The sequence below is a fragment of the Bos indicus x Bos taurus genome, chromosome 22, assembly GCF_003369695.1.
Source record: "Bos indicus x Bos taurus breed Angus x Brahman F1 hybrid chromosome 22, Bos_hybrid_MaternalHap_v2.0, whole genome shotgun sequence".
In the NCBI taxonomy this organism is placed as follows: domain Eukaryota; kingdom Metazoa; phylum Chordata; class Mammalia; order Artiodactyla; family Bovidae; genus Bos; species Bos indicus x Bos taurus.
The window spans coordinates 5,363,384-5,388,550 of record NC_040097.1 but is presented as its reverse complement, the minus strand read 5'-3'; the positions used below and the strand labels follow the sequence as shown (position 1 = coordinate 5,388,550).

At 47.5% G+C, this 25,167-nt stretch overlaps 1 protein-coding gene across 9 annotated transcripts in view; it reads left to right on the top strand.

Moving 5' to 3' along the window:
- Positions 1–25,167, top strand: part of ATG7 (autophagy related 7) — a 274,984-nt gene that overhangs the window by 72,616 nt on the left and 177,201 nt on the right. For 6 of the 9 annotated variants that reach the window (XM_027523159.1, XM_027523155.1, XM_027523157.1 and 3 more), the window contains exons 12-16: positions 1,859–2,017; positions 7,897–8,091; positions 9,528–9,731; positions 10,173–10,288; positions 15,634–15,709. In XM_027523159.1, coding sequence (XP_027378960.1) covers positions 1,859–2,017; positions 7,897–8,091; positions 9,528–9,731; positions 10,173–10,288; positions 15,634–15,709 — 750 coding nt within the window. The remainder of the gene's footprint in view (positions 1–1,858; positions 2,018–7,896; positions 8,092–9,527; positions 9,732–10,172; positions 10,289–15,633; positions 15,710–25,167) is intronic. The other 3 variants (XR_003507793.1, XR_003507795.1, XR_003507794.1) reach the window with 1 other exon arrangement.

Here is a 25,167-nt window from a genome sequence, read left to right as displayed (position 1 = left end):
AAGCACAAGCTGGAATCAAGATTGCTGGGAGAAATATCAATAGCCTCACATATGCAGATGACACCACCCTTATGGCAGAGACGGAAGAAGAACTAAAGAACCTCTTGATGAAAGTGAAAGAGGAGAGTGAAAAAGTTGGCTTAAAACACAACATTCCAAAAACGAAGATCATGACATCCAATCCCATCACTTCATGGCAAATAGATGGGGAAACAATGGAATTAGTGACAGACTTTATTTTGGGGGGCTCCAGAATCACTGCAGATGGTGACTTTAGTCATGAAATTAGAAGACACTTTCTCCTTGGAAGAAAAGTTATGACCAACCTAGACAGCATATTAAAAAACAGAGACGTTACTTTGCCAACAAAGGTCCATCTAGTCAAAGCTGTGGTTTTTCCATTAGTAATGTATGGATGTGAGAGCTGGACCATAATGGAAGCTGAACACCAAAGAATTGATGCTTTTGAACTGTGGTGTTGGAGAAGACTCTTGAGAGTCCCTTGGACAGCAAGGAGATCAAACGAGTCAATCCTAAAGGAAATCAGTCCTGAATATTCATTGGAAGGACTGATGCTGAAACTGAAACTCCAATATTTTGGCCACCTGATGTGAAGAGCCGACTCACTGGAAAAGACCCTGATGCTGGGAAAGACTGAAGGCAAGAGGAGAAGGGGACGACAGAGGATAAGATGGTTGGATGGCATCACCGACTCTATGGAAATAAGTTTGAGCAAGCTCCAAGAATTGATGAGGGACAGGGAAGCCTGGTGTGCTGCAGTCCATGGGGTCGCAGAGTCAGACACGACTGAGCAACTGAACTAACTGAACTGATGGAAGGATATTGAAATAAGGCAGAGATCAGACTCTTAGTCAGACTCTGCAGTCAGTCCTAGCAGGGCTTCTCTTAGGCCACTCTTTGTGATTTGCTGAAATAGATGCATCCCACCTCACCCCCCAGAAAGGAGGCATCTTCTTGCCTCCACCCGGGGCATCTCATTTCCTCCTCACCATTAACCAGATTTATGACCCCCACTCTTTGTGATTTGCTGAAATAGATGCATCCCACCTCACCCCCCAGAAAGGAGGCATCTTCTTGCCTCCACCCGGGGCATCTCATTTCCTCCTCACCATTAACCAGATTTATGACCCACGGTGAGTCACGTATCTTTTCTGGGCTTCGGTTTCTGTATCTGTAAAATAAAGTAATGGAGCTAAAGATTTTAGGGAGCCTATCTAACTTTAAAATTGTTCAGTTCTAAGATTTAATTGAAATGGATGAAGTCATGAAAGCTATTTCTGAGAATGTAGAGCTGTCCCCTACATTCCAGAATATTCATAAGGGCTTTGCCTCATTGAGAAATAGTACAAAATCTTCTGTCATGTTATACAATTGGAAATAACTTACAAGTCACTTTTATTAATACATGGAGCTATTTCAGGCTTTGAGTGAATTTTAGGACGCGCTGTTACGTATGCCCACTGACTCATTCAGGGAGAGCGAGGTCACTGGGTGGCCCTTGCCAGTCCTCTGAAGACAGCAGCAGGGACTCACCTTCCTAAGCTTCCTCTGGTGCCACTGTCAAAAATAGTGAAGTATTAGTCAGACCAGCAGTGACATATGTCTTAGTCTCATTGCTGTAGGAAGCAAGGCACCGGGTGTATAATTATTTCATCTTTTAAAGAAGTTGACATTCTATCTGTCAAAAATGGACTCTGCACAATTCAATTTCCAGCGTTTCCTGTATTTTGAGGTTCCCAAGCTGCCCCAAAGCCAAACCCCTTTTAGAGATTTCCAGAGAGACACCCTGTGAAATGTTCATCAGAAACCCACCACGATCTCCTGTTTTTCTGTGCAGGGTTGGGGTGTCAGACACATCACGTTCGTGGACAATGCCAAGATCTCCTACTCTAACCCTGTGAGGCAGCCTCTGTATGAATTTGAAGATTGCCTGGCGGGTGGGAAGCCCAAGGCCCTGGCAGCCGCAGACCGGCTGCAGAAGATATTCCCCGGAGTGGTACGTTGGTGCTGGGTGCTGAGAACGTCAGGGCTTTTTGCCTGGCCTGTCAGTGTTTAAGTGTTAATCATGTGGGAAGGAGGCCCTACGGGATGGAGGGAACAGACTCAGACATCGGTCACTTCCTGCCAGGGCCCCATTGTGTGTTTCCTCACCTCAGAAGTGGGGATTACAAGAACAAAATAAAACCCTCATGTATTACTGTAAAACCACCATGGAGACTGTATGACAAAAATGTTTCATAAGTTACAAAGCCCTGAGTTGAGGGATTTGGGGGTCCACATAGTTTTAGATACTGCCTTGTTCCGAAGGGTTTATCCACTTTGGATACTGGATCCGCTGTAGGATATTACCTCCCTCATGGCCAGGACGCCTGATGGTTAGTACAGGTTTATGAAATCAGATAGTCTGCACAAGGAGGGTCTGGCGAAACGTTCAGCCTTTCACTCTAGCTGCTGCTTGTTCTTGACGTCCATCGTTTACTTTGAAAACAGTGAGAGGCAAGTCGTTCAGCTCATTTGGTTCAACATCTGGCCATGTTTTTGAGGTTATCCAGCAGAAGACATTCTGCGTCTTGCACGCCTCGTCAATTTTTGTGACAGAGGTTAGCTCAGGTGTCCCCAAAGCATCTGCTGCTACTGCAAGTGCCACAGGAGGCTCTCGGCCCTGGCTTAAAAATAGGAAAAAAAAAAGAAGCCTGCTTTCTTAAGGTTTCCCTGTTTAGTCACTGGGCATTAGATTCATTTATTCTCAGCCTTTCTTAAGGTTTCCCTGTTTAGTCACTGGGCATTAGATTCATTTATTCTCAGCCTTTCTTAAGGTTTCCCTGTTTAGTCACTGAGCATTAGATTCATTTATTCTCAGCCTCTGCTTTAAAAGTGGCTTTGACCATCTTGTCCATTTCACCAGAAGAACGTCATCTCTTGGGTTTAATTCAGTGGGACTGACTGAGCCCTCTGCACCCAGCTAGGCGCTGGATGACAAGAGAGAGAAGAAGAAGTTACACCCTGCCGTTGAGGAGGCCTCTTAGTTACGTTTCTGCTGCGACAACATTACACATCACACACTCCCAGCGTGCAAGTGGCTTATGATCACGAACACTGATTTCATGTTCACAGGGCTGCGGGTTCGCCGTGGCTCAGTGGCTGGGCTGGACCGGACTCTGGCTTTGAGTCCTGTTCCAGTCTATTCTGTGTGTCATACTGTCGAAGTCTAGGCTCCAGGAGCAGTGGTCACCTGGTCCTGCTCTCCTTATGATAGAAGGTGGAAGTGTAAAGGAGTTGGTCAGGCTACCAGTACTTCCTGTGTCTCTTAAAGTCTCAGCAGTGTCCTCTATTGCCGTCGCCAGAGCAGGTCACAGGACCAGGCCCCAACTCAGTGGGGTTGGTCCAGATACCCTGCCTACCTGGTGGGAGGTCCTGTAAAGCCATGTGGCTAACGGGCATGGACGCATAATTCTATTAGAGGTGGGCGGTGCATAGTCAGGAAGAATAATCCATCCTATCACCGGAGACAGACCTGGCTTTGAATCTGAGCTCTGCCTGAAATTTTTGCTCACTCAAATCCTAGCCACGGTCTGTGACCCAATGCAGTTCCCCCTGCTTTATTTGTTCGGTTATCCTATGGCTTACTCGTTCATCATATGTTTATTTAAGGCCTGCTATGTGGGGGCTGGGGAAAAGGCAGATGAACTTCCCCCTTCCTCGCCTGGAGCTGAGAGTCTAGTCAGGGGTGTGGCCAATAAACTAACTTCATGAATGGCTACACTTGCAGCAAGTGCACAAAGCAGGAGCTCAGCAGCCGTGGGAATGTTTAGCAGGTACACCTGACCTAGAACGGACTTGCTTGAGGAAGCTAAGCTCTGAAACGCGGGTGAGAGTTAGATAGACCAGGGTGGACAGAGCGGCCTGTGCAGACGCTGAGGTAGGATGCAGCCTGTGCCTCTGTGAACGGAAAGGAAGTCGGGCTGGCTGCGGCACGGGGTCAAGAAAGACAGACTTGGAGCTAGGACATCAGCAAGGGCCAGGTCATGCTGGGCCTTAGAGTTCAGGTTCCCCTTTTCTTGAAAGCATCAGCCCACCAGGATCAAGCCTGTTCCCCAACACCTACGTCACGCTACTGCATTTTACCTATTGGATGATGCAGTCCTTACTGTGGGGAGCCTGGTCTCGTATGCTTTTATCCCTCATGCCTTATAAGGAATAATAGGTAACACGGGGGCTTCCCTGGTGGCTCAGTGGTGAAGAATCCGCCTGCCAAAGCAAGGGGCACGGGTTTGATCCCTGGTCTGGGAAGATCCCACGTGCCGCGAAACAGCTAAGTCCCTGCACCGTGACTGCTGAGCCCATGTGCCCTAGCGCCTGTGCTCTGTCGTAAGAGAAGCCCACACACCAAAACGAAGAGTAGCCCCTGCTCGCTGCAACTAGAGAAAAGCCCGTGCGGCAGCAAAGACCCAGCACAGCCAAAAATAATTTAATTAAGTTTAAAAAATAATAGATAACACTGAGCCCACCTAAGTTCTAGGGCAAGGCATCAAATTCGTGAAAAGAACTTGTGAAGCCATTTCACTTACTGGCTAGCCAAGCTTACGTGATTCTGTTTGTATGTTCAGTTTAGCGTCGTTTTTCATTCAATAGATACTGCCTCATCACCTTCCTTACACCAGGCCCCGGACAGGAGGCTAGTCTGAGTGAAGAAGAACTGAAAAGAACGGCTCAGCCACAAATAATATGCCTAATCCTGGGGTTGAATTCATTGAATAGGAAAACAACTGACCTTGAATCAATCAAATAACCACTTGAGGTTACCATTTCCCCCCAAAGGTGAGGCAATAAAATGTAGGGTTATAGAGCCACACTGAGGGTTTTAAAACCCATCTCTGGACGTCTGTTTCCAACCCTGATGAGTGACTGATGAACTGGCTCTCCTGCCATGGTGCATCTACCACTTTTGCAGCCGGGTACATTGTGTAAAGTGACTCAGCAGATGCTGACCAGCAGGCAGTGAGAGTGTGGGCTCAGAAGGTGTTTGTCCCGGTTTGTTGCACGGAGGCACTTTTTAGCTCGTGTCAGAGCTCACGGGGAGCCCAAGGAGGTATTGTTGGTCTCGATGAGCTGAGGAAACAGAGATGAGAATCCAGGCAGCTGAAACTTCAGGACAGAGTATCAGACCTGTGCGAGCCGTGCAGGGAAGGAGTTCCAGAAGAGTGTCTGGGCAGCAGCACGTTGAGGCTCTGTACGTTCTCAGGGTAGGACTCCGTAATCTGGGCAGGAAGCACCGTGAGTCTGCTGTGGGCAAAATCAGGTTCCAGAGCCCCTACAGGCTGCAAGGCACTGGAGTCCTAGCCATCCAGAAGGGAGAGACCTCACTGGCCACTCTGAGCCCTTAGGTGACACCCCAGTGAGGCCATAGAACTAAACATAAAAGCTGGAACTAGAACACTTCTAGAAGAGAGCAGCCTGGTGACCTGTGATGGCAGAGACTCCTAGGACCATGGAAATACTGATCGTAAGTGAGAAAATGGATGAACAGGACTTCATCGAAATTTAAAATTTCTGCTTCTCGAAAGATGCCAATAAGAGAACACAAAGGCTGGCCCAAACTGAAACTACCTGCAGGACATGTATTTGGCAAACAGCCTATATCCAGGATACGTGGACAGCTTCTGCCACCCAGTAATAAGACAGGCACACCTTTTTTTTTTTTTTTTTTAAGGGACTGAAGGGTTGGGCCAGCATGGCTTCCTAGGGAAGGTCTGTGCATGGCCAGTGAACACATGTCATGCTCAACAGTAGTCATCATAGGGTGTGAATCAGGGCCGTGAAGACGTATCCCTGCACACGCACTGAAATGACTAAAATTAGAAGACTGACGGTGCTAGATGGTGGGAGGGTGAGGGGCACACAGCTCTCACACTCTGCGGGTAGAGGTCCTGGGGATTGCCTGTGAAAGCATATGAGAGCGTTGCCTGGGATGACAGTCGATGCCCTGGGGGACGTGTGCAGTGGTTAATCTGCAGCTTGTCAAAACACATCAAGCTGGACACGTGAGGTCCGTCCGTGTACTTCACTGCTGTAAATGATCGCTCGCCCCGGCTGCACATTTGAGTCATCTGGAGAGTTTTAGAAAGCATCCTTCCCTGGGCCCGCTCTCAGAGACTCCAGTTGAAATGGTCCAAGGAAAAGCCTGGGCATTAGGAATCTAGACAGTTCTCTAGGTGGTTCTGATGTGCAGCCAGGCCTCAGAAGTACTGTGCTGCAGCTTGCTGAATTGCAGCCTCAGACTCGTGGCCTCAGTGGCAGGCCGGGAGCTGGAGCACCTCCGCAGGCTTGGTGGCTGGAGCTGCAGCAAGCAGGTTAGCCACGGAGATAGGGGTGAGGGTCTGAGTTATTCAGAAGGTCAAAATTGAGGTTGAGTAATTATGCTTTAATCTTGGCATCATTAAAATTCCCAGGCAATAACTTTGTGGATCGAGCAACCATCATTTAAAACACATTGTCAATTGTAAAGACGACAGTAAGGTGTTATTGTTGTTATTACGGTGCTTGTTGCTTTTCTTACTGTTCATTACAGTATTAGGTATGCAGCAGATACACAGCACTTAATGAATGAATGAGTGAATTATGAGGTCCTGAGAGGTATCTTTGGGGTGTCCTCATTAAAATGGTCTTGTTTTCAACCTTCCTTCCTAGTGAAGTCCATTCTGCCTGGCATCTTTTCCTGCAACCCTTTTTTCCCCCCCTGCTCAATTCTTTTTGAAATTTTTGCTGTTATTACTACCGTGCCTTTCTTGAATTCCAGATATTAGGTTTAACGAAGAAAATAGCACCCATTTACAAAATAGATTTTACTTTGTAAAGGGACCTACTGCTGTGTCCCCTGAGCTGTTTTCACAGTATGTAAGGCGTTTTGACAAATAAAAAAGCTGGTGTTTTCACACACTTCCCTGTGGCAGGTGCTATGCAGGAGATTGAGGGTGGAGTTTGTGATTCTAGAACACTTTCTTTTCTGGGGAAAGTCAGTGTCCCTGGCGTCACTGGCTTGCATATGTGACTCACAGTTCATCTGCATCCTTTTGTGGAGCCAGCAGGGAAGAAAAGGTAAGTTACAGAGCTCTTCTGAAGGCCCCGTGAGAAGTCCTGAGTCCTGAGAACCCGGGTCACGGGGCAGCTCCTGCTTTTGGACAGAAAAGGAAGCTTCACTTCGGCACAACACTGCTGCCGCCCAGCACCCCACCAGACTAATATCTACACATTCCTCAGTCTAGTTTTCTGGTTAGTCAGCAAGGAGAGTTCTTCAGTTTTGAGGGTTTTGTTTGTTTTTAATGCATATGGCCCCTGAGAAAATTAAGGCAAGACTCTCAGCCATCCTAATCTTAGGTGAATTTGTTAAATTATTTCTGTTGTGACATCCCGTTTAGAGGTGTTCCACGCTAAAAAGCAGAGTGAAGGGCAACCTGGGGACAAGTGGAGAGACAGCCTGGCTGGACCGAGGGCCTTGGGGAAGCCAAGGGCATTGTGATGACATTCCTTGGGCCCAGGTTGTAGGAAAGAGCCAAAGGTACACAGTTCTGGCCAGTATTGTTTTGTCCACATGGGAAGTGCCTCCCTCCCACCCCCTGCTACTTTGGAGCTAGATCCGTGTGTCTCTGCTGCCCTGTCCAGCCTTAGGGACCCGAGATGCCAGGACAGGTGGTCTGGGTCGCAGAGGTGAAGAAGGTGGGGAACTCAGCTGGCAGAAGGCTGAGGCAGCGTGGTTGTGATGGGGAGATGTCAGGTTGTAAGTGACCCCGTGTGGTCAAGGTGATGGGGAGATGCAGGCTCTGAGATCGCACCCATTCATTTGCCTCAGAAGCCCCCCCTCTCTGGGTGTGTCCCCAGAACGCCAGAGGGTTCAACATGAGCATCCCCATGCCGGGGCACCCCGTGAACTTCTCCAGCGTCACCCTGGAGCAGGCCCGCAGGGACGTGGAACAGCTGGAGCAGCTCATTGACAGCCACGACGTCGTCTTCCTGTTGATGGACACCCGGGAGAGCCGGTGGCTGCCTGCCGTCATCGCCGCGAGCAAGAGAAAGGTAGAACGTGGGCCCCATCTCCCAGGGTGGAGTGCCCCCCAGTCCGCCCCCACCTCTGAAGCAGAGGGGTGTTTGTGTGGCCTGCTGACCCGAGGCCAAGGGCTTCCTCTGCAGACCGTCGGCCTCACGCACCATCATGCAGCCCAGATGTTACCCTGTGAGCCCCGTGCGCTCACAGTGGAATGTGAGCTCCCAGAGGACGCAGACTCCGTCTCATTCACCACGGTCGGGCCCGTGACAACTTGAAGGGCCGAAAGAATGGATGGTTCAGTAGGTCAGGGTGCATACGCATGATAGAATAGTGTGTAACCGCTCCCGGCTACAATGTCAAAGATTTTAATATGTTGGGAAATACTACGTAGTTAAATAAGATATATATATTTTATGTCAATTATGTTTATGTATATGAAGATATCCATGTCTGTTTATCAAAGAATGAGGGTGGCAAGAGAAAGGGAGAAAGAAAGGAGGGGGATGGGCGAGAGAGAAAATAATAAATACTTCAAACTATTATTATAATTGTTGGGGCTGTGAGATTCTGAGTGATTTTTTGTCTTCTTTTCTGGTGTGGTTTTCTTTGATTTTTTCAGTGTTCTTTGTAAACAGACATTTGGGAGAATGAGTCAATTTATGACTAACAGAAGTTATTATAAATTAAAAGAAGCTTTCCTTAAAAAGCTGTGTGAAGGGTAAATTATATAACGTGAAAAAATCTACGAGATTTATGAAAAAAATCTCTGTAGAAACGACAAACAACAGCATAATGCTGCAAAGAGTGGCTTTGAGAACTCTGGAGACTTAGTTTTATATGCCTTCCCCCTTACCAGCTGAGCAACCTTGGGCAAGGTATAGAAATAACCTTTCTGACTTTGAGCATCTTCTTCTATAAATAAGAAACGTTTGCTGGGAGTTTGAAATAAAACCAACAGAGATAATTTATGTTAACCTCTTATCAAGTCTCTTGCACTTTGTAAGCCCTCAGTCTTGGGTAGCTGTTACCAACATTGTTGCTGTTGAGTTGCTAAGCTGTGTCTGACTCCTTGTGACCGCATGGACTACCTGATGCCAGGCCTCCCTGTCTTTCACGGTCTCCCAGAGTTTGCTCATATTCATGTCCACTGAGTCAGCGGTGCTGTCTAACCATCTCATCCTCTGTCACCCCCTTCACCTCCTGCCCTCAATCTTTCCCAGCATCAGGGTCTTTTCTCATGAGTCGGCTCTTCACATCAGGTGGCCAAAGTATTGGAGCTTCAGCATCAGTCCTTCCAATGAATATTCAGGGTTGAATACCAGCATTAGCTTAGAGAATCTAATTACAGTCAAACACAAACACTTATTACAAAACAGATTTTTTAAGTTGACCCAATATGGAGTTAGCCATGGCCTAAAATCTAAGTGTCTCTTAACTCTGGTCTTTTATTCCTTGGAACTCACAGCTGGTCATCAATGCTGCCTTGGGATTTGACACCTTCGTTGTCATGAGACACGGCCTGAAGAAGCCCAGGCATCAGGGAGCTGGGGACTTGTGTCCCAGCTACCCCATGGCGTCTGCCGACCTCCTGAGCTCATCGCTGTTTGCCAACATCCCTGGCTATAAACTCGGCTGCTACTTCTGCAACGATGTGGTGGCCCCAGGGGATGTAAGTGGATTTCTTTATTGTTTCAAGTATCTCCTACAGCCATCTTGCCCACTAGGGCAAAGAGACCCAGCTCTTTCCTTTAAGACTATTTAAAATATTGTCTTTTAACAAAGAGAAAAATTGTCTCATTTGGGGCGGTGGCATTATCCCTCGTGAGCCTTGCTTGGCATTATCGACTGTGGACAGCTGTGCCCCGCTCACCAATGTCCCCAGGGTACTCGAGGGTTTTTAGAGTATTACCTTATTTAGTTACCTAACAGGTCTATTTTGTTTTTCTTGGTACTCGCAAGACATGGTATTATGTGAGGCTGACTGATTTCTGCCAACAGTGAGCATCTGGCTGTGTGATAGAGCTTTATCATGGAGGAGTTGTATGCTCCTGACAGCTCACCTTGGGTGGAACAGATCTTTGCATTCATGTCCATGACTGTTTCTCCACAGTCAACCAGAGACCGGACCTTGGACCAGCAGTGCACTGTGAGCCGTCCAGGACTAGCCATGATCGCAGGAGCCCTGGCGGTGGAGTTGATGGTTTCCGTTTTGCAGCATCCAGAAGGGTGAGTTTCCCATCTAGAGATGGCTGTTGAAACAAAGACAGCTTCTGTATCTCCCTTGGCCTTTTCTCAGTCTGACTTTTTTCTTAGAATTGTATTGTTCTTTCCACTCTCAAAAAAACAAGAATAAAAAAAAAAAAAACCTGGTTTGATCCTTTGGGCTCAAACTTGTCATGTGATCTTTGAAGCTGTGTCTCTGCGTCCTTGTAGAACTGAACTCTCCTAGGGTTGTTTGGTAATTGATGATAAGGAAGGATAAAAATTTTCATAGGGGCTTTAGGACCTTCCTGCTTTCATTCTCTTAATATATTATTTTTGATCTTCTTAGCTCTAAGCATTTGAAAGGCAATACATGAATCACGTATGATAGAAGTTGGATTTGGCTGTGTATGTAACAGATCCATCTTCAGTGACTTAGTCAGATGGAGGCGAGGCATTTTTCTCACGCAGCAAGAAGCTCAGAGGCAGGCACCAAGACAGGGGTTCCCATGTACCGTCAGAGACTGTGTTTCTTCATCGTGCACTCAGCCACTCTTGGCTTTCTTCCCTGTGCTTGTCCTATTGTGGTCACAGGATGAGTGCTCTGCCTTCGGGGTTGCTTCTCTGTTCCAGTTAAGAAGAAAGGAATGACCAAAGGATGCACATTGTGTTCAACTGAGGCTTCCCCGCCCCGCCACCCCGCTTTTTTTGGCCATGTTCTGCAGCATGTGAGATCTTAGTTCCTAACCAGGGATTGAACCTGTGCCTCCTGAAGTGGAAGCATGGAGTCTTAACCACTGGACCTCCAGGGGAGTCCCCGAGGCTGACCCCCTTTAAATGGCTCTCCAGGAAGACTTATGCATTGATTCTAAAACTCGTGTATAACTTGACCTTGCCCTTATAACTGCAAGGAAGACAGACAAATGTAGCTCTTCGGCTGGGCACATTGCCTCTGAACGAATTTGGGCAGGCACCCAGCAGTGTCTGCACACTCATTTAAAAATGAGTATATATTCTGTATATATTTCAACCCTAGAAGATACTGTTACTGTTACCTAGTTGAATTCATTTACTTTTGGTGTTATTTTCCATTTTTAAACTTTTCTCTCTGTGTCCTTGAGCTTCCATCCTAGGTCATTTTCCTTCTGCTGAAAGAATACCCTTTATCATTTCCTTTAGAAATACCAGTGACAAAGATGTTTTAGTTTTTGTTTGTCTAAAGATGCCTTTGTTTTATGTTTATGCTGAAAAATATTTTTGCCATGTACAGAATTCTATACTGGTTCAGTTCAGTTCAGTCACTCAGTCATGTCCGACTCTTTGTGACCCCGTGGACTGCAGCACGCCAGACCTCCCTGTCCATCACCAACTCGCGGAGTTTACCCAAACTCATGTCCATTGAGTCGGTGATGCCATCCAACCATCTCATCCTCTATCGTCCCCTCTCCTCCTGCCCTCAGTCTTTCCTAGCATCAGGGTTTTTTTCAGTGAGTCAGTTCTTCACATCAGGTGGCCAAAGTATTGGAGTTTCAGCTTCAACATCAGTCCTTCCAATGAACACTCAGGACTGATTTCCTTTAGGATGGACTGGTTGGATTTCCTTGCAGTCCAAGGGACTCCCAAGAGTCTTCTCCAACACCACAGTTCAAAACCATCAATTCTTTGGTGCTCAGCTTTCTTCACAGTCCAACTCTCACATCCATACATGACCACTGGAAAAACCATAGCCTTGACTAAACGGACCTTTGTTGGCAAAGTAATGTCTCTGCTTTTGAATATGCTGTCCAGGTTGGTCATATGTTGAGAACATAATCATGTTGTCTCTCGCTGCCATTATCCTTGTTGAGGAGCAAGGTGTTCATCTCATCGCTTCTGCTTTGGTACAGTTGGATTTTCTCCCCCTTCCCCTGCCCTCAGTTGCTTTTATGATTTTCTCATTGTCTCTGGTTTTCAGGATTTGGAAATACTTACCTAATTCTGTATTTATTATTATATACCTATTTCTGTGTTTATTCTGATTGTGCTTTCTAGTGCCTCATGAATCCATGGCTTGATGTTTTTCACCCACGGTGGAAAATTTTCCACCATTATCTCCTAAAGCCTTGTTTCTGCCTCTGCTTGATTCCTTCCTTTTGAGTCCCCAGCTGCATGTTAGAACCGATGATGCTCTTTTCTGTGTTTTCCGTCATTGTGTCTTTCTTTGCTTCAGTCTGGCTGTTTGCTTTTTGGCTTATCTTCCAGTTTACTGATTCTCTCTTCTTCTATGTCTATTTGTTAAACTGTCCACTGAGTTTTAAATTTCATTATTATATGTTTCAGTTCTAGAATTTCTAGAAATAATTTGATCTTATTTTACACATTTCCTGTTCTCTGCTGAAATTGTGATTTTTTTTATTCTTTGAAAACATTTAATCATGTTTTCCTTTTAATTTTTATCAGATATGCCCATTATGTGAGATCTCTAATGAGTATGCTCCTCTTGTCTATTGTTTTTATCTCCTCATATACCTGTTTTTTTTTAAACAAAGCCTTTTTATTATGGAAAAATAAAGCATATATGAAAAAAGATTTATGTTATGTGTATACATACACACAAGCCATTTGTGTATATATAAAACCTCCTTTGTATGCACCATCCATTTTCAGTAATTACCAACACATGACCAGTCATCATTTATCTGTACTACTGTCCATGTTTTTTCTTCTTCCACTGACTTGCTTTAAAGCAAATCTAAAACATAGTACTTCAGTCATAAAAATGTATCTATTTGGTATGTATCTCCACTGTTTTTACATTTAAAAACAAAGGCAGTTCCCTAATATTATCACATGTCCAATCAGTATTTAAATTTCCTCAATTTTTGCATCTGCTTGGCTATTTGACTGAGTCCTGGCCATTTTGTGAAAAATTATACAGATGTTGTGATTTCCATTTCTTCCTGGCAAACTGCTGGGCCAAGTGGACTGCCATCTTAGACCATCTTATCCAGTTAGCGCTTGTCTGTTTTCAGGCTCTCCCTTAGTCTGAGGATGTATCCCCGCCATGATCCCAACTTGAAGCCTGGGATGTTCTCCATGGCTCCTCCCTATGGGCAGACCTTAGCTCTAGACTGTACCATCAGCCCCATGAGTCGGTCAGGATCACTGTTCAGCCTCTGATCCAGTGGCCACTGCTTTTGGAGACTGGCGATCGCTTTCCGGGTGAACCTCCCCTGGCAAATGCCTAGGTTACCTCTGTGGGCTTCCCTCCTCTCACATACCTGGCTCTGTAATTCTCCCCTACCTTGGGAACTCTCCCACGCTTTCAAACACAGGGTTTTTGTAATACTTCGTCTAGCTTTGCTGTGTCTTCTCAATGGGAGGGCTGGTCCTAACCACCGAGTCTACCAAGGCCACACCAGTTATAAAAATGGTTTTCAGCTGATTCAGCTTTTTGATTTATTAAGCACTTAGCGCATTAGGCTTGCTTGTGAGAGAAAGGAAAGGAATAGGCTGGCGTGTTTCGTCCCGCCTTGGCCCTGGGGCTCTTGGTAGGCTCCGTGTGCAGCACGCTGTGTCTGTGCCACGGCATGGACGCAGAGACTAGTGCAGCTATGGTCCAGAGACCCTGCTTCTCCAAGCAAGGACCATCTTCCTTTATGACTTACAAACAGTAGAAGGAATTCATCTTTCATCTAGCAAATAAAAGTGAGACAAAAGTTAATTTAAAAAGAGTAATGTAAAAAAAAAGGAAGGAAAAAAGAAAAGGAAAGACAACAAAGGAAAGAAAAAGAAAATTAATCAACCATTTAAGAGTTTCTCGATATCTGTTAGAGGCAGTGCTGTCAAGGTTGTATGGTAAAGTCAGACTGGAGCCAAACACACTTACATCTGACTGTGTGACAGATACACTGTGATTTATCTTATATATTTTCAGTACTGACATAGTATTTACCTTGTGTTATGCTTTATTCTAAGCGCGGTACAAATAGTAGTTCATTTAATCCTCATAGCAAACATTAGGAAAGAACTGTTATCTGTCCCATTTTCTTTCTTTCTTTTGTCCCATTTTTGATGGGGAAACAGAGGCATAGCCAAGATAACCATGTTGCTGAAATTCACTTAGCTGGTGAGCAGTAACCCTGGGATTTAGCTCAGCCCAGTTTGGCTGCAAACTCTGTCTTTAAGCACTCTGTTAAGATATGCTATTTGTAATACCGACATGGAAGAAGTGAATTTTTGAAAGGTTTGTTTTTCCGGTTGTTAGAAATCGACACGCCCATTCCACTTACTGTGTAACTCAGAGTCCTTCTGCGTGCTTGGAAAGACGGCCTCTGTAGTGTCGGTAGCATCAGTTCAGTTCAGTTCAGTCGCTCAGTCGTGTCTGACTCTTCGCGACGCCATGAATTTCAGCCCGCCAGGCCTCCCTGTCCATCACCAACTCCCAGAGTTCACTCAGACTCACGTCCATGGAGTCGGTGATGCCATCCAGCCATCTCATCCTCTGTTGTCCCCTTCTCCTCCTGCCCCCAATCCCTCCCAGCATCAGAGTCTTTTCCAATGAGTCAACTCTTCGCATGAGGTGGCCAAAGTACTGGAGTTTCAGCTTTAGCATCATTCCTTCCGAAGAAATCCCAGGGCTGATCTCCTTCAGAATGGACTGGTTGGATCTCCTTGCATACATAACTAGTATAACTGCTTCCGAGTTGAATGGAAACAAGCAGCTTTTTTGTCTTCCTCTCATCTTTGTCATCTCCCTGGCACCTGCGTTTTCTTGTGGCCCCCGGCAGGAAGCATTTGGGGTAAAATATTTCAGAGCTGGCTGCGAGTCCTTGACACCAACCCCACGTCGGCCACTCGGCCACCTTTGTTGTCGTCACGGGCTGGAACCAGGGCCCGTGTGGCTTGTCTTCTGTGACGTAAGGAGACTCCGCGCTGCGGTTTGGGGCGGAGCGCATCCGTGCTGCCGCGCTGATTCCTCACTTTCTTTCTCCTTCCTGCACGCACTAGCAGGCACATCACCTCAGGAACGTAAGGTCAGAACGGTTTCTGTTTCAGAACGTCAGCAGTGTGCCCTGGTGTTTTACAAGACTCTCTCAGACAACGAGAATTAATATTTATCGGCAAGTAGCCTGTGGCCACAAGCTCTGGTCTTTCTAACTTCAAAACACAGGCCTTTTTTTTTTTTTTTTTTATCATTCTTCTACCTTTCTACCAGAAAAATTAGTTTTTTTGTGTATGTTTTTTTGTTTCCCTGGCTTATACTGCCTAGCAAAGGGTGTTTCGGGTTATCCTTATAAATCCTCCGCGGACCTCCTCTCAATCATCCTCATGGAAATTAAACATAAACTTCTCTGAAATGAGCAGCTCTCACCGTTTCCCTTTCTTAGGGGCTATGCCATTGCCAGCAGCAGTGACGACCGCATGAATGAGCCGCCAACGTCCCTCGGCCTCGTGCCTCACCAGGTGAGTGAGCGGAAATGAAGTTGCAACTCCAGGCCCCCTCCCGGTGGTGCAGCAGGAAAGTATTTGGGGGTCACCTTACCATGCCATCCTCCCAGCCCACCTCTCCTCCACCCTCCTGGTGCTCCTGCTTCCTTGGAATTTCAGTGGTGGTGTTTTATGAGCACGCGGAGGGGATCCTGGGCTGCAGAATGGTGACGAGAAGAAACCCTGGACGAACAGTACTATCCAGTCTTGATTTAGCATTTCTTGTGTTGACTCGGCTCCCGGATGGAGTAGAACGAGAGAGAACGGGCTCTGGAGCCAACCAGACAGCAGCGTCAATCCCAGCCCTGCAGTTATTAAAGTGGCCTTCCTTGGCCATGTCACCAAACTCAGAGCCTTAGTTTTCTTATCTTTAAAATATGGGCCAGAACACCGACCTCAGCTGGTAGTGGCAGAGATGAGAGGTGGGGTATAGAAAGGCCTCGGCGGCAGCGCCTAGAGTGTCACAGCCCTCAGTTAATGATGCTGCCAGCTGTGTTGCTATTTGTTGTTATTATCGATTCCTTAGCCAAAGAGCAGTCTTTCCGGGCATGCACGGTAGGGCCATTAGAAGTACACAGTGCCACCAAAAAGTGGGACATCTTTTCAGAAAAAGAATCTGAGGCTTCCTAAGGAAGGCCCGTCCTGTGGAGAGTGAAAGGGAGTGAAAGAGTTAAGTTTGTGCTGCCTCTGCACCAGTGTTTGTGACCATGCTCTTGGAGGTTTTCTGGCCTTGGAAGTCATGGCTCTGAGCTCTGTGTGTGTGTGTATTTCACTCTGTAGCAGGAGGGCCATCTCTGAGGGCAGCAGCGCGCGTGCCCGACAGTGCTGTCTGGGGGCCGTGAGGACAGACCCCTAGTTGGGCGCAGAGAGCAAGGTGATGCGTGCCAACCTCACTCGCCTTTCTCTCTGCCTGCCCACACCTGCCCTGTCGTTTTCTGGTTGAGGGTCTGCATCAGAAGACAGGAAGTACTTGTCCACTTTCACAGAGAGAGGCAGTGGGTATGCTGAAATCCAAACCTCAGCATGGCCCTCTGACCAGGGCTGTGTCAAGGCTTTTTGAGTGGAAGTGGCCCTGGCCTGCAGGTTGGGAGTTGGCGTTCAGTCACTAAGTCATGTCTGACTCTCTGTGACCCCATGGATTGCAGCACACTGGCCTCCTCTGCCCCTGCTGTCCCCAGCTGTCTGCTCAGATTCTTGTTCATTGATTGGTGATGCTAGCCAATCATCTCGTCCTCTGTCGCCCCCTTCTCCTCCTGCCCTCCATCTTTCTCAACATCAGGGTCTTTTCCAGTGAGCCGGCTCTTTGCAGCAGGTGGCCAAAGTATTGGAGCTTCAGCATCAGTCCTTCCAGTGAATATTCAGGGTTGATTTTCTTTGGGACTGACTGGTGTGCTCTCCTTGCAATCCAAGGGCCTCTCAGGCGTCTTCTCTCTTCACCTCCAGTCACCACGCTGGGCCACTTGCACCAATCGCCCGCCCCAGTCTCACGTTAGGTACTCACCTCCCGAGCCCCAGTGTCCACGCCAGGCGCTGGACCTTGTGTCCAGAATTGTCTAAAACGATGAGGCTTTGTAACTGTGAAACACCATGCAAATGCGACTTTTCCAGCCTCCCTCGTTCAGGAGGGCATTTGTGTGACACGAATGGGTTAACCTTTTCTGCAGAAACCCCTCAAGTAGGACCCAGCAGACCCTGCGGTGAGCCCCATGATGAGGAAGCAAGCTTCCAGAGCCGACCTCTGCTGAGGACGTGCTTACGTGAATGCCCACCCTCGCCCCTCTTCACGAGTCGCCTTCCTCATCTGCTGCCCTTGACGTGTGCCTGCACCTCCTTTGCAGATTTCATGCTGAGAAGGGCCTTAATTAAATTTTCAGTCATGCCCCGCACCAGTTTCCGTCTTGAAGTTCTTGATGTTAAATTACCACAGTTGTAGTTTTCTTGGTGCTGAGGCCAGAGGGCAAAAAATAGTCTTTATAGAAGGGGTCCCGTGTCAAAATGCGTGCCCATGTTTTTCAAGTACTATGGCAACTAATCCTTCTCAGTGTTACTCACCCCCATGGAGCCTGGTGATTGTTTGTCAGTCACCCACTCTTCTACTTCTTTCTCCTCGTTTTCAAACGTCTGAAGGATTATTTTGGTTTTTGGCCATCTCTTCATTTGGCCTTTTCAAAGGCTGAAGGGTAACGCAGCCATATAAGGGAAAGGCCCAGTGCGTGCGGGTGACTGCTTGCTTACATTATTTCAAGTGTCAAGCCTTTATTTTTAGCCACTTTCTAAAAAAGACAGTGGAGAAAGAACTTTACGATTATTCAGGGTTGTGTGGTCCCTATTTAGAGGCTTTAAATTTCTTCCCTCTTTGTTTTTTTTTCTTTTTGATGTGGAGTGAGTCCATGTATGCAACCGTGCTTTGACTAGGAGACTGTCATTTCCATGAAAACACTGGGCTGTGTGCAGTGCAGACTCAGCACCCCAGCCCCCACTTCCTGGCTCTCCCAGACAAACGACTTCCTGTTGGAGAGGAACTCCCCAGCCCCTTTGTGTGCTCTGTATACAGAGGGCGGCCCAGGGCCTCCCGGGCTCGGTTTTCTCCATTCCCCAGAGGAGAGCGTTTATTAATTGGCCCCTGTGGAATGACATATAGTAGAAAAGCGATGGTCCTCGAGCGGAGAATCCCAAGGCCACCCACCCACTAGCCAGTCGGTTGTATAATCTGGAGAAGCTTGCTTCTCTTCCTGCTCTCGTGTCTCTGCTTTCCCCAGCATCAGACCTGGGAGGCCTGGGGGTGACTTAGTCTCTCTGTCTGTGGGCCCACAGGCAGGATTTGGCTCATCCAGAGATTGGCCAAGTGCAGGAAAAGGCTTCATGAAGGCCCTGAAATTCAGTGATACCCAGCCTGGGGGGAAAAAAACCCAAAACCTCTTACTGCATTTGAAAACCGTGAAGAAACCATTTGAAGGTGAGAAAATAGGCTTATGGGTTTGTGCTTTTTAAAAAGCCTCCAGCCCATTGTATGTAGACGGGATTCTACAAGCAGATAGTCATGAGTATAAGCCCCTTTCTGTCTGTAATGTGTTTTCAATTTGTCATTTTTATCCACATATAAAATGCACGCTATCACACAGATCATGCAGTGTACAACTTGGATTATCATAGAATGAATACCACGTGTATGCCCAGCACACACATCAAAATGAAATCTTGCCAAGCACCCCCACAGCCCCTTTCATGCTTCTTCCAGTTATCATGGCCTCCTTCCCACACAGAGACAAGCATCTCTTGACTCTGAACACCTCAGGAAACTTCTGTCTCATTTTGAACTTTCTGTAAATGAAATGATATGGTACATGCTCTTTGGAGTCTGGCTTCTTTTGTAGAGAGAACTTTACTCTATAGAGAGATTGATCACTGTCCATCTTAGCATACTGTCGTTCCCTCTGCTGCTCAATGAGTGGGATCTTTTATTTATTTAATTTTATTTTTTAAAGAAGATTGTCTTTTTCCTGGCTCCTGGGGTCACGACTGAGTTCTGTGAGGTCAGACCCCTCCTTTTCTGGTTCTTTGGTGGGAGGCACAGTTCAGGAGTTACCAAATGTAGAAGCCACTCCTGACGTCGCCAGGCAGTTGGTGTGCAGACTGGTGAGACAGCTGTGATGGAAATTTGCAGCCGATGTAGCTCCTGGTCGTCTAACTGGACATCCCTCAGAGAATGAAAGCGCCGTGGCGATTCGGTGGTCGTCCGAACACCACGGCCATGCGTCTAGCTGTCCTGCTCTCATCTGACTGTGGACGGGCCGTTCACCTTCTTAGTCCTTGTGCGAAGGTACTCTCGGTCCTCAGGCACTGCTCAACGGAGACCCTGGACGGGTATGCCCCTCCTAGGGGTTTGCTCTTGCCAACCCCATGGTTCTTTTGGGCTCTTGAGTTCTTTCTTTTAGCTAATTTCAGAAAACTAGGACAAAGTCCAAACTAGGGCAGGACCCAGGGAGGGACCAGCCTGGGAAATCTCCCCACCCAGACGAAAGCTGAGCTAGAGCTGTGGGCTCCAGCTGCACAGGCCTGTCTGCACAGGCTGTTCCCCACAAATTCTCAGGCCGTTACCTTTTAATAAGGTGTCCGGAATTTTTTTTTTTAATTTTTTAAAATTTATTTTATATTTGGCTGTGGCTCAGCCGTCGTTGCTGCAAGGGCTGCTCTCTAGTTGCGGTACGTGGGCTTCTCGCTGCAGCGGCTTCTCATGTTGAGAGCTTTAGGGCCTGTGGGCTCCGTAGCTGTGGCTCCCGGGCTCTAAAGCACAGACTAAGTATCTGTGGTGCTTAGGCCTAGTAGCCCCATGGCATGTGAGGTCTTCCGGGACCAGCCATCGAACCCTCATCCCCGGTATTGTAAGGCAGATTCTTCACCACTGGGACCACCAGGGAAGTCCCAGCTTGGGTATAATTTCCTCAGTTGAAGGAGGTCACTCATGCCCCACAAGTTTTGCTCACCTGATAAGGCTGTCCTGTGTGGGAGGCCCACATGGCAGGGAACCTGAAGGCTCGATGATGATACAGATCCAATTAGAATCCCAGCTTTGCCTCTTCATTTCATTTTCATCAGCTCATTTGACAGAAGGGGTTTGAGGAAGTTCTTGCCACTCGTCAGTGTGACCTTGGGCATGTTACTGATCCTTTCTGAATTAAATATTTTTACTGGAAAAGGCATAATAATACACTGAGATTCATGTACAGGTTAAATTATAGTTTCTAAACACTGGCACACCCAAGAAGGGCATGGCAACCCTCTCCAGTACTCTTGCCTGGAGAATCCCCATGGACAGAGGAGCCTGGTGGGCTATATAGTTCATGGGGTTGCAAAGAGTCAGGCATGCACATGTGAAGAATCTTAGTTCCCTGACCACGGATTGAACCCACTTTCCCCTACATTGCAAGGTGGATTCTTAACCACTGGACCACCAGGGAAGGCCCTTCTTCTTTCACTTGTCATTAAAATGGTAAAGTGGGAGCTTATCTACCCTCCTAAAAAGGAAGTTACAAGGAATCTCGTAAAACTCCGGAAGTAGTGAGTGTGTAGGGAAGGGCTGGAGGGATTAGTCCCATCCTGCACTGTTTTTCCAAGGACGACGCTGGCTCGTTCCCAGCTTGCTGCTGCTGCTCCTCGGTGGCCTCTGTCTGAGAGTGAGCAGTGGTCAGTGGCAGTAGTTGGAGTCGTTGTCCGAAGCAAAGACCTCTGTGGTGCACCTAGGGTTTCGAAATCGCTAACCTCTGTTTTGGCATTGAATTTGGTTAAGACTCGTTTCAACATCCAAGAGCCTCACGGAGCTTGGATTTAGTTCTTACTTACGCAAACTCCATGCTCCAGAAGTACTGCCAGGCCGCTGGAAGCCGGTGTGAGGTGAGAGCAGGAGGCCCCACTGTGGCTGCGGCTGTGCCTTCTCAGAGCAGCTGCTTCTGTTTGTTTCTGGCCTTGGACCTTCACTTCCCATCCAGGCGAGGTGGGCTTGGGTTCCACGCTGCTTTTAACTCAGCTTAGGTGTAAATACCACCAGGGGTGGCCCAATGCAGGGGACCCGTTCCTATACCTGATCTACTCATTTTATGGCCAGTTGGGCATAAATGACCAAAGATAGTTAAATCCACTCAGACCCTGATAGCAGCCATCTTCATATTGAGTTTTTGGTTTTGGGAGGGTGTCTGTTTCTTTGTTTCTTAGTTCCTCTGTCTTTCTTCCTTCTTTTCTTTCTACCTTCTCCTTGCTTTTCAGCTTTCCCCCTACACTTTCGAGAGAAAGAACAGAACTCAGATGCCTGGCTTTGCTACTTGGTGGTTGTGGAATCTTGGGCAAGCCAAGCCACTCACTTAGCCTCGATTTCTTTGTCTGGAATACAAGGGAGGTCACAGGATGGTAGTGAGACCACCGTGAGGGGAGTATGTGAAAACACTCCACAGAGCCAGACACATGGATGTTGTTATTTAGTCACTTAGTCATGTCTGACTCTTTGTGACCCCATGGACTGTGGCCCACCTGACTCCTCTGTCCATGGGATTTCCCAGGCAAGAGTACTGGAGTGGGTTGCCAATTCCTTCTCCAGGGGATCTTCCCCACCCAGGGATCAAACTTGTGTCTCCTGCATTGGCAGGCGGATTCTTCACCGCTGAGCCCCCAGGGATGTCACAGGGATGGCGTGTAATAAATGTTGGTCCTCTGCTCTGTCCCCCTGCCACCATTTCCACGTGATGTCGGGACAGCCCCTCCTAGGCTGGGAGGGAGCCGTCATTTCTGTGGAGGGATTGGGGGTAGCAGGGGAGGCAGGACCTCACAGGCCACGTACCCAGGGACCGCAGAAAGCCCTTGAAAAGTCATAAGCTGAGCTGGGACGTGGTCAGGTTTCAGGTTTGGCTGCTGCACAGAGAAAGACCGGAGGAGGTGTTAGTGGATCTGGGTATAGAGTTGGAGCCCTTGAGCCTTTAAGTGGAAGACAAGCCTAATCCAGGGGCTCCCACATCTGGTGCCAGACTCTCCTTGGGAGCCATGTCAGAATCCCCAGCCCCATTCTGGGTCCACTGCACGACAGCCTCCAGGGACCTTTGGCATTTTGAGAATGACGACTCGGCTTCAGTCTGTAAAAACGGCTTCTTGATGGCATCCTATGGGACAAAGTACATAGTCAGTCACGTTACAAGCCAAAGCCTGGTCTTTGAACATACATTTTAAATTTTGTGCTCCCACGGACACTCGCTGTCCTTCGGAAAGGGGCCTTGACTTCTGGTCCCAGGCAGACCCCCGCCCACAGCCAGAGGGGCTAATTAGACATGCACAGGTGCGCCTAATGGGTGGGGCCACCCCCCACTGTCCTGGGACCCACCCACCGGGGGAGGAGAGAGGCCGAGGAGCTTCCACAGGCTGTGCTCTGCGGCTTTTTGCTTTGTACGTCATCTCTGCGCGCACCTTTACTCCTCCTGAGGACGGGAGCATAAGGCTCTGTTCAGTTCAGTCGCTCAGTCGTGTCTGACTGTTTGTGACCCCACGGACTGCAGCACGCTAGGCCTCCCTGTCCATCACCAACTCCTGGAGCTTGCTCAAACTCACGTCCATTGAGTCGGTGAGGCCATCCAACCATCTCATCCTCTTTCGTCCCCCTCTCCTCCCACCTTTAGTCATTCTCAGCATCAGGGTCTTTTCAAATGAGTCAGTTCTTCGCATTAGGACCTGTTAGCCAAACCCAAATATGACCTAGTGCCTCCTCTCACTGGTGTTTGACAAGAGGATTTCAACTCAAGCTGCTTCTGCCCTTCATGGGGCCAGGGGTGACGGCACGGAGCCAGGAAGCTGCAGGTAATTGTCCTCCTAGAAGCCATCTTTCCTGGGTGGGGCTTTTAAATAATCAGGGGGTAGCAAAGAAATGGGCTTCCTTGAGAGCTCAGAGGGTCAAGAATCCACCTGCAATGCAGGAGACCTTCGATCCCTGGGTTGGGAAAATCCCCTGCAGGAGAGCATGGTAATGCACTCCAGTATCCTTGCCTGGAGAATCCCCAGGGACAGAGGAGCCTGGCAGCCTGTAGTCCATGGGGTCACAAAGAGTCAGACATGACTGCACGACTAAGCACAGCACAGCAGAGATACATATTGTAAAGCTGTTGTTTTTTATTTTTTCATAAAACAGTGTTTTTTCCCTCTAGAAGGCTCCACAGGAAACTAATGCTGAAGGTTTGTTGTGTTTTTTTGAGGCAGAGGGGTTGGGAGCACTACGGACTGTATGCTTTTCATTTTGTACCGTTCTGTAATGTTTGGAACCTGTTCATAAGGTTAACTTTTTTTTTTAACTGATCTTTTTTGAGGTACAATATATGTGTAGTCAAATGCACTCATCTAAATATGCGGCTTAATGAGTCTTGACGGGTGTGTGCTCTGTGTGGCCACCACTGCCGCAGACGAGACCTGGAGCACTTCCGTCCCCCCAGAGTTGACTTTGTGCCTTTGCCAGGGTAATATACCCACTGGTCTGATTTTCATACGGACCATTTTAATATTTCCTTTGTTCTTTTCAGTATTAAAGGGGGGAAAATGTCATCAGTGTAAATTAAAAAAAATGAAACATGCAGGGATGCAGGCACAGTTTGTCTTTCCCTCCAGGCGAAGTAAAGGGTACCTCTTACTAACCACAAAGCTAGGTAGAGGCGGGTGGAGGGGGGTGTGTGTGTGTGTATGTGGAATTGGCAGTTTTCCCGCTCTCTGGGGAAGGGGAATAATGAGAAGCCAGTATTATTCAGGGGAGGCTGTTTAAAATGCAGTTAAGTATGTAAATACTATATTTAAAAAAATAGGGAATGGGCTTAAGTATGCTGCGGGAGTACCGGTAATTTTTTGTTCGTGCTTTTGTTTTCTGTCAGATGCTTGTTTTTATTATGGATTGAATCGGATTTTTAAAAAATAGCTGTTTAACACATTCCCCTGTAAGGAAAGATTGACAGCAGATATTAGTAATCAGTTAAGAGTTTAGGGTAAGCAGTGTGCAGTCCCCGAAATGGAAGTCTGTGTCTTGAGCAGTGTCGGGAGGCCTTGTGTGGATGGACAGATCACTTTGTCAAGCCTTGTCATTTAGGCATTAGTTTAGACGTGGCTTAAGTAGCTGGATGTGATGGGGTTGTGCACAGAAAACGCGAAAAGAACTAGAGGCTTGCTGATGGATTCCCTAGGTCTTCTGACGTCTTACAGGTGATGGTGAGTGTATAGAGCAAACTTCTTATGCCTTTTTTTTTTCTTTTATTTATTTAGCTGCCCGGGCTCTTCGTTGCAATGCATAGACTTAGTTGCCCTGCCCTGTGGCATGTGGGATCTTAGTTCCCTGGCCGGGCTCGTTAAACCCCTGCCCCCTGCGTTGGCAGGCAGATTCTTAACAGCTGGACCATCAGGACGTCCCCTTGTTATTTGTTTGGCTGTGATTGGAGCCTGGCCTCTCTCAACAGGTGCACTATGTTTATTCAGGTTTGCATCAGGTGCCTGGATTTTAGATTGCCCTGAGATTTCAGTGCCTATCTGTGGAAGGTGCTAAAATTTTAAGCGGCAACCTCTACTTCTTAAATTCTAAGCATTTCTTGTAAGACATTAGGGAATACAGAGCATACTGTGTGAGCTCAGTGCATTGGTAATACTGTGAATTTAAAACATTGTTGATGGAGATGGGTTTCAAATTACTTGGAAAATGTGAATGATGGGAAGATGGGGTGTTTTTTTTTTGGTTCATTTTGGATGAAAGTGAAAAGTCGCTCAGATGTGTCCAACTCTTTGTGACCCCATGGACTGTAGCTCACCAGCATCCTTTTTCCATGGAATTCTGCAGGCCAGAATACTGGAGTGAGTAGCCGATCCCTTTTCCAGGGGATCTTCCCACCCAGGGATCGAAGCCAGGTGTCCTGCATTGCAGGCAGATTGTTTAC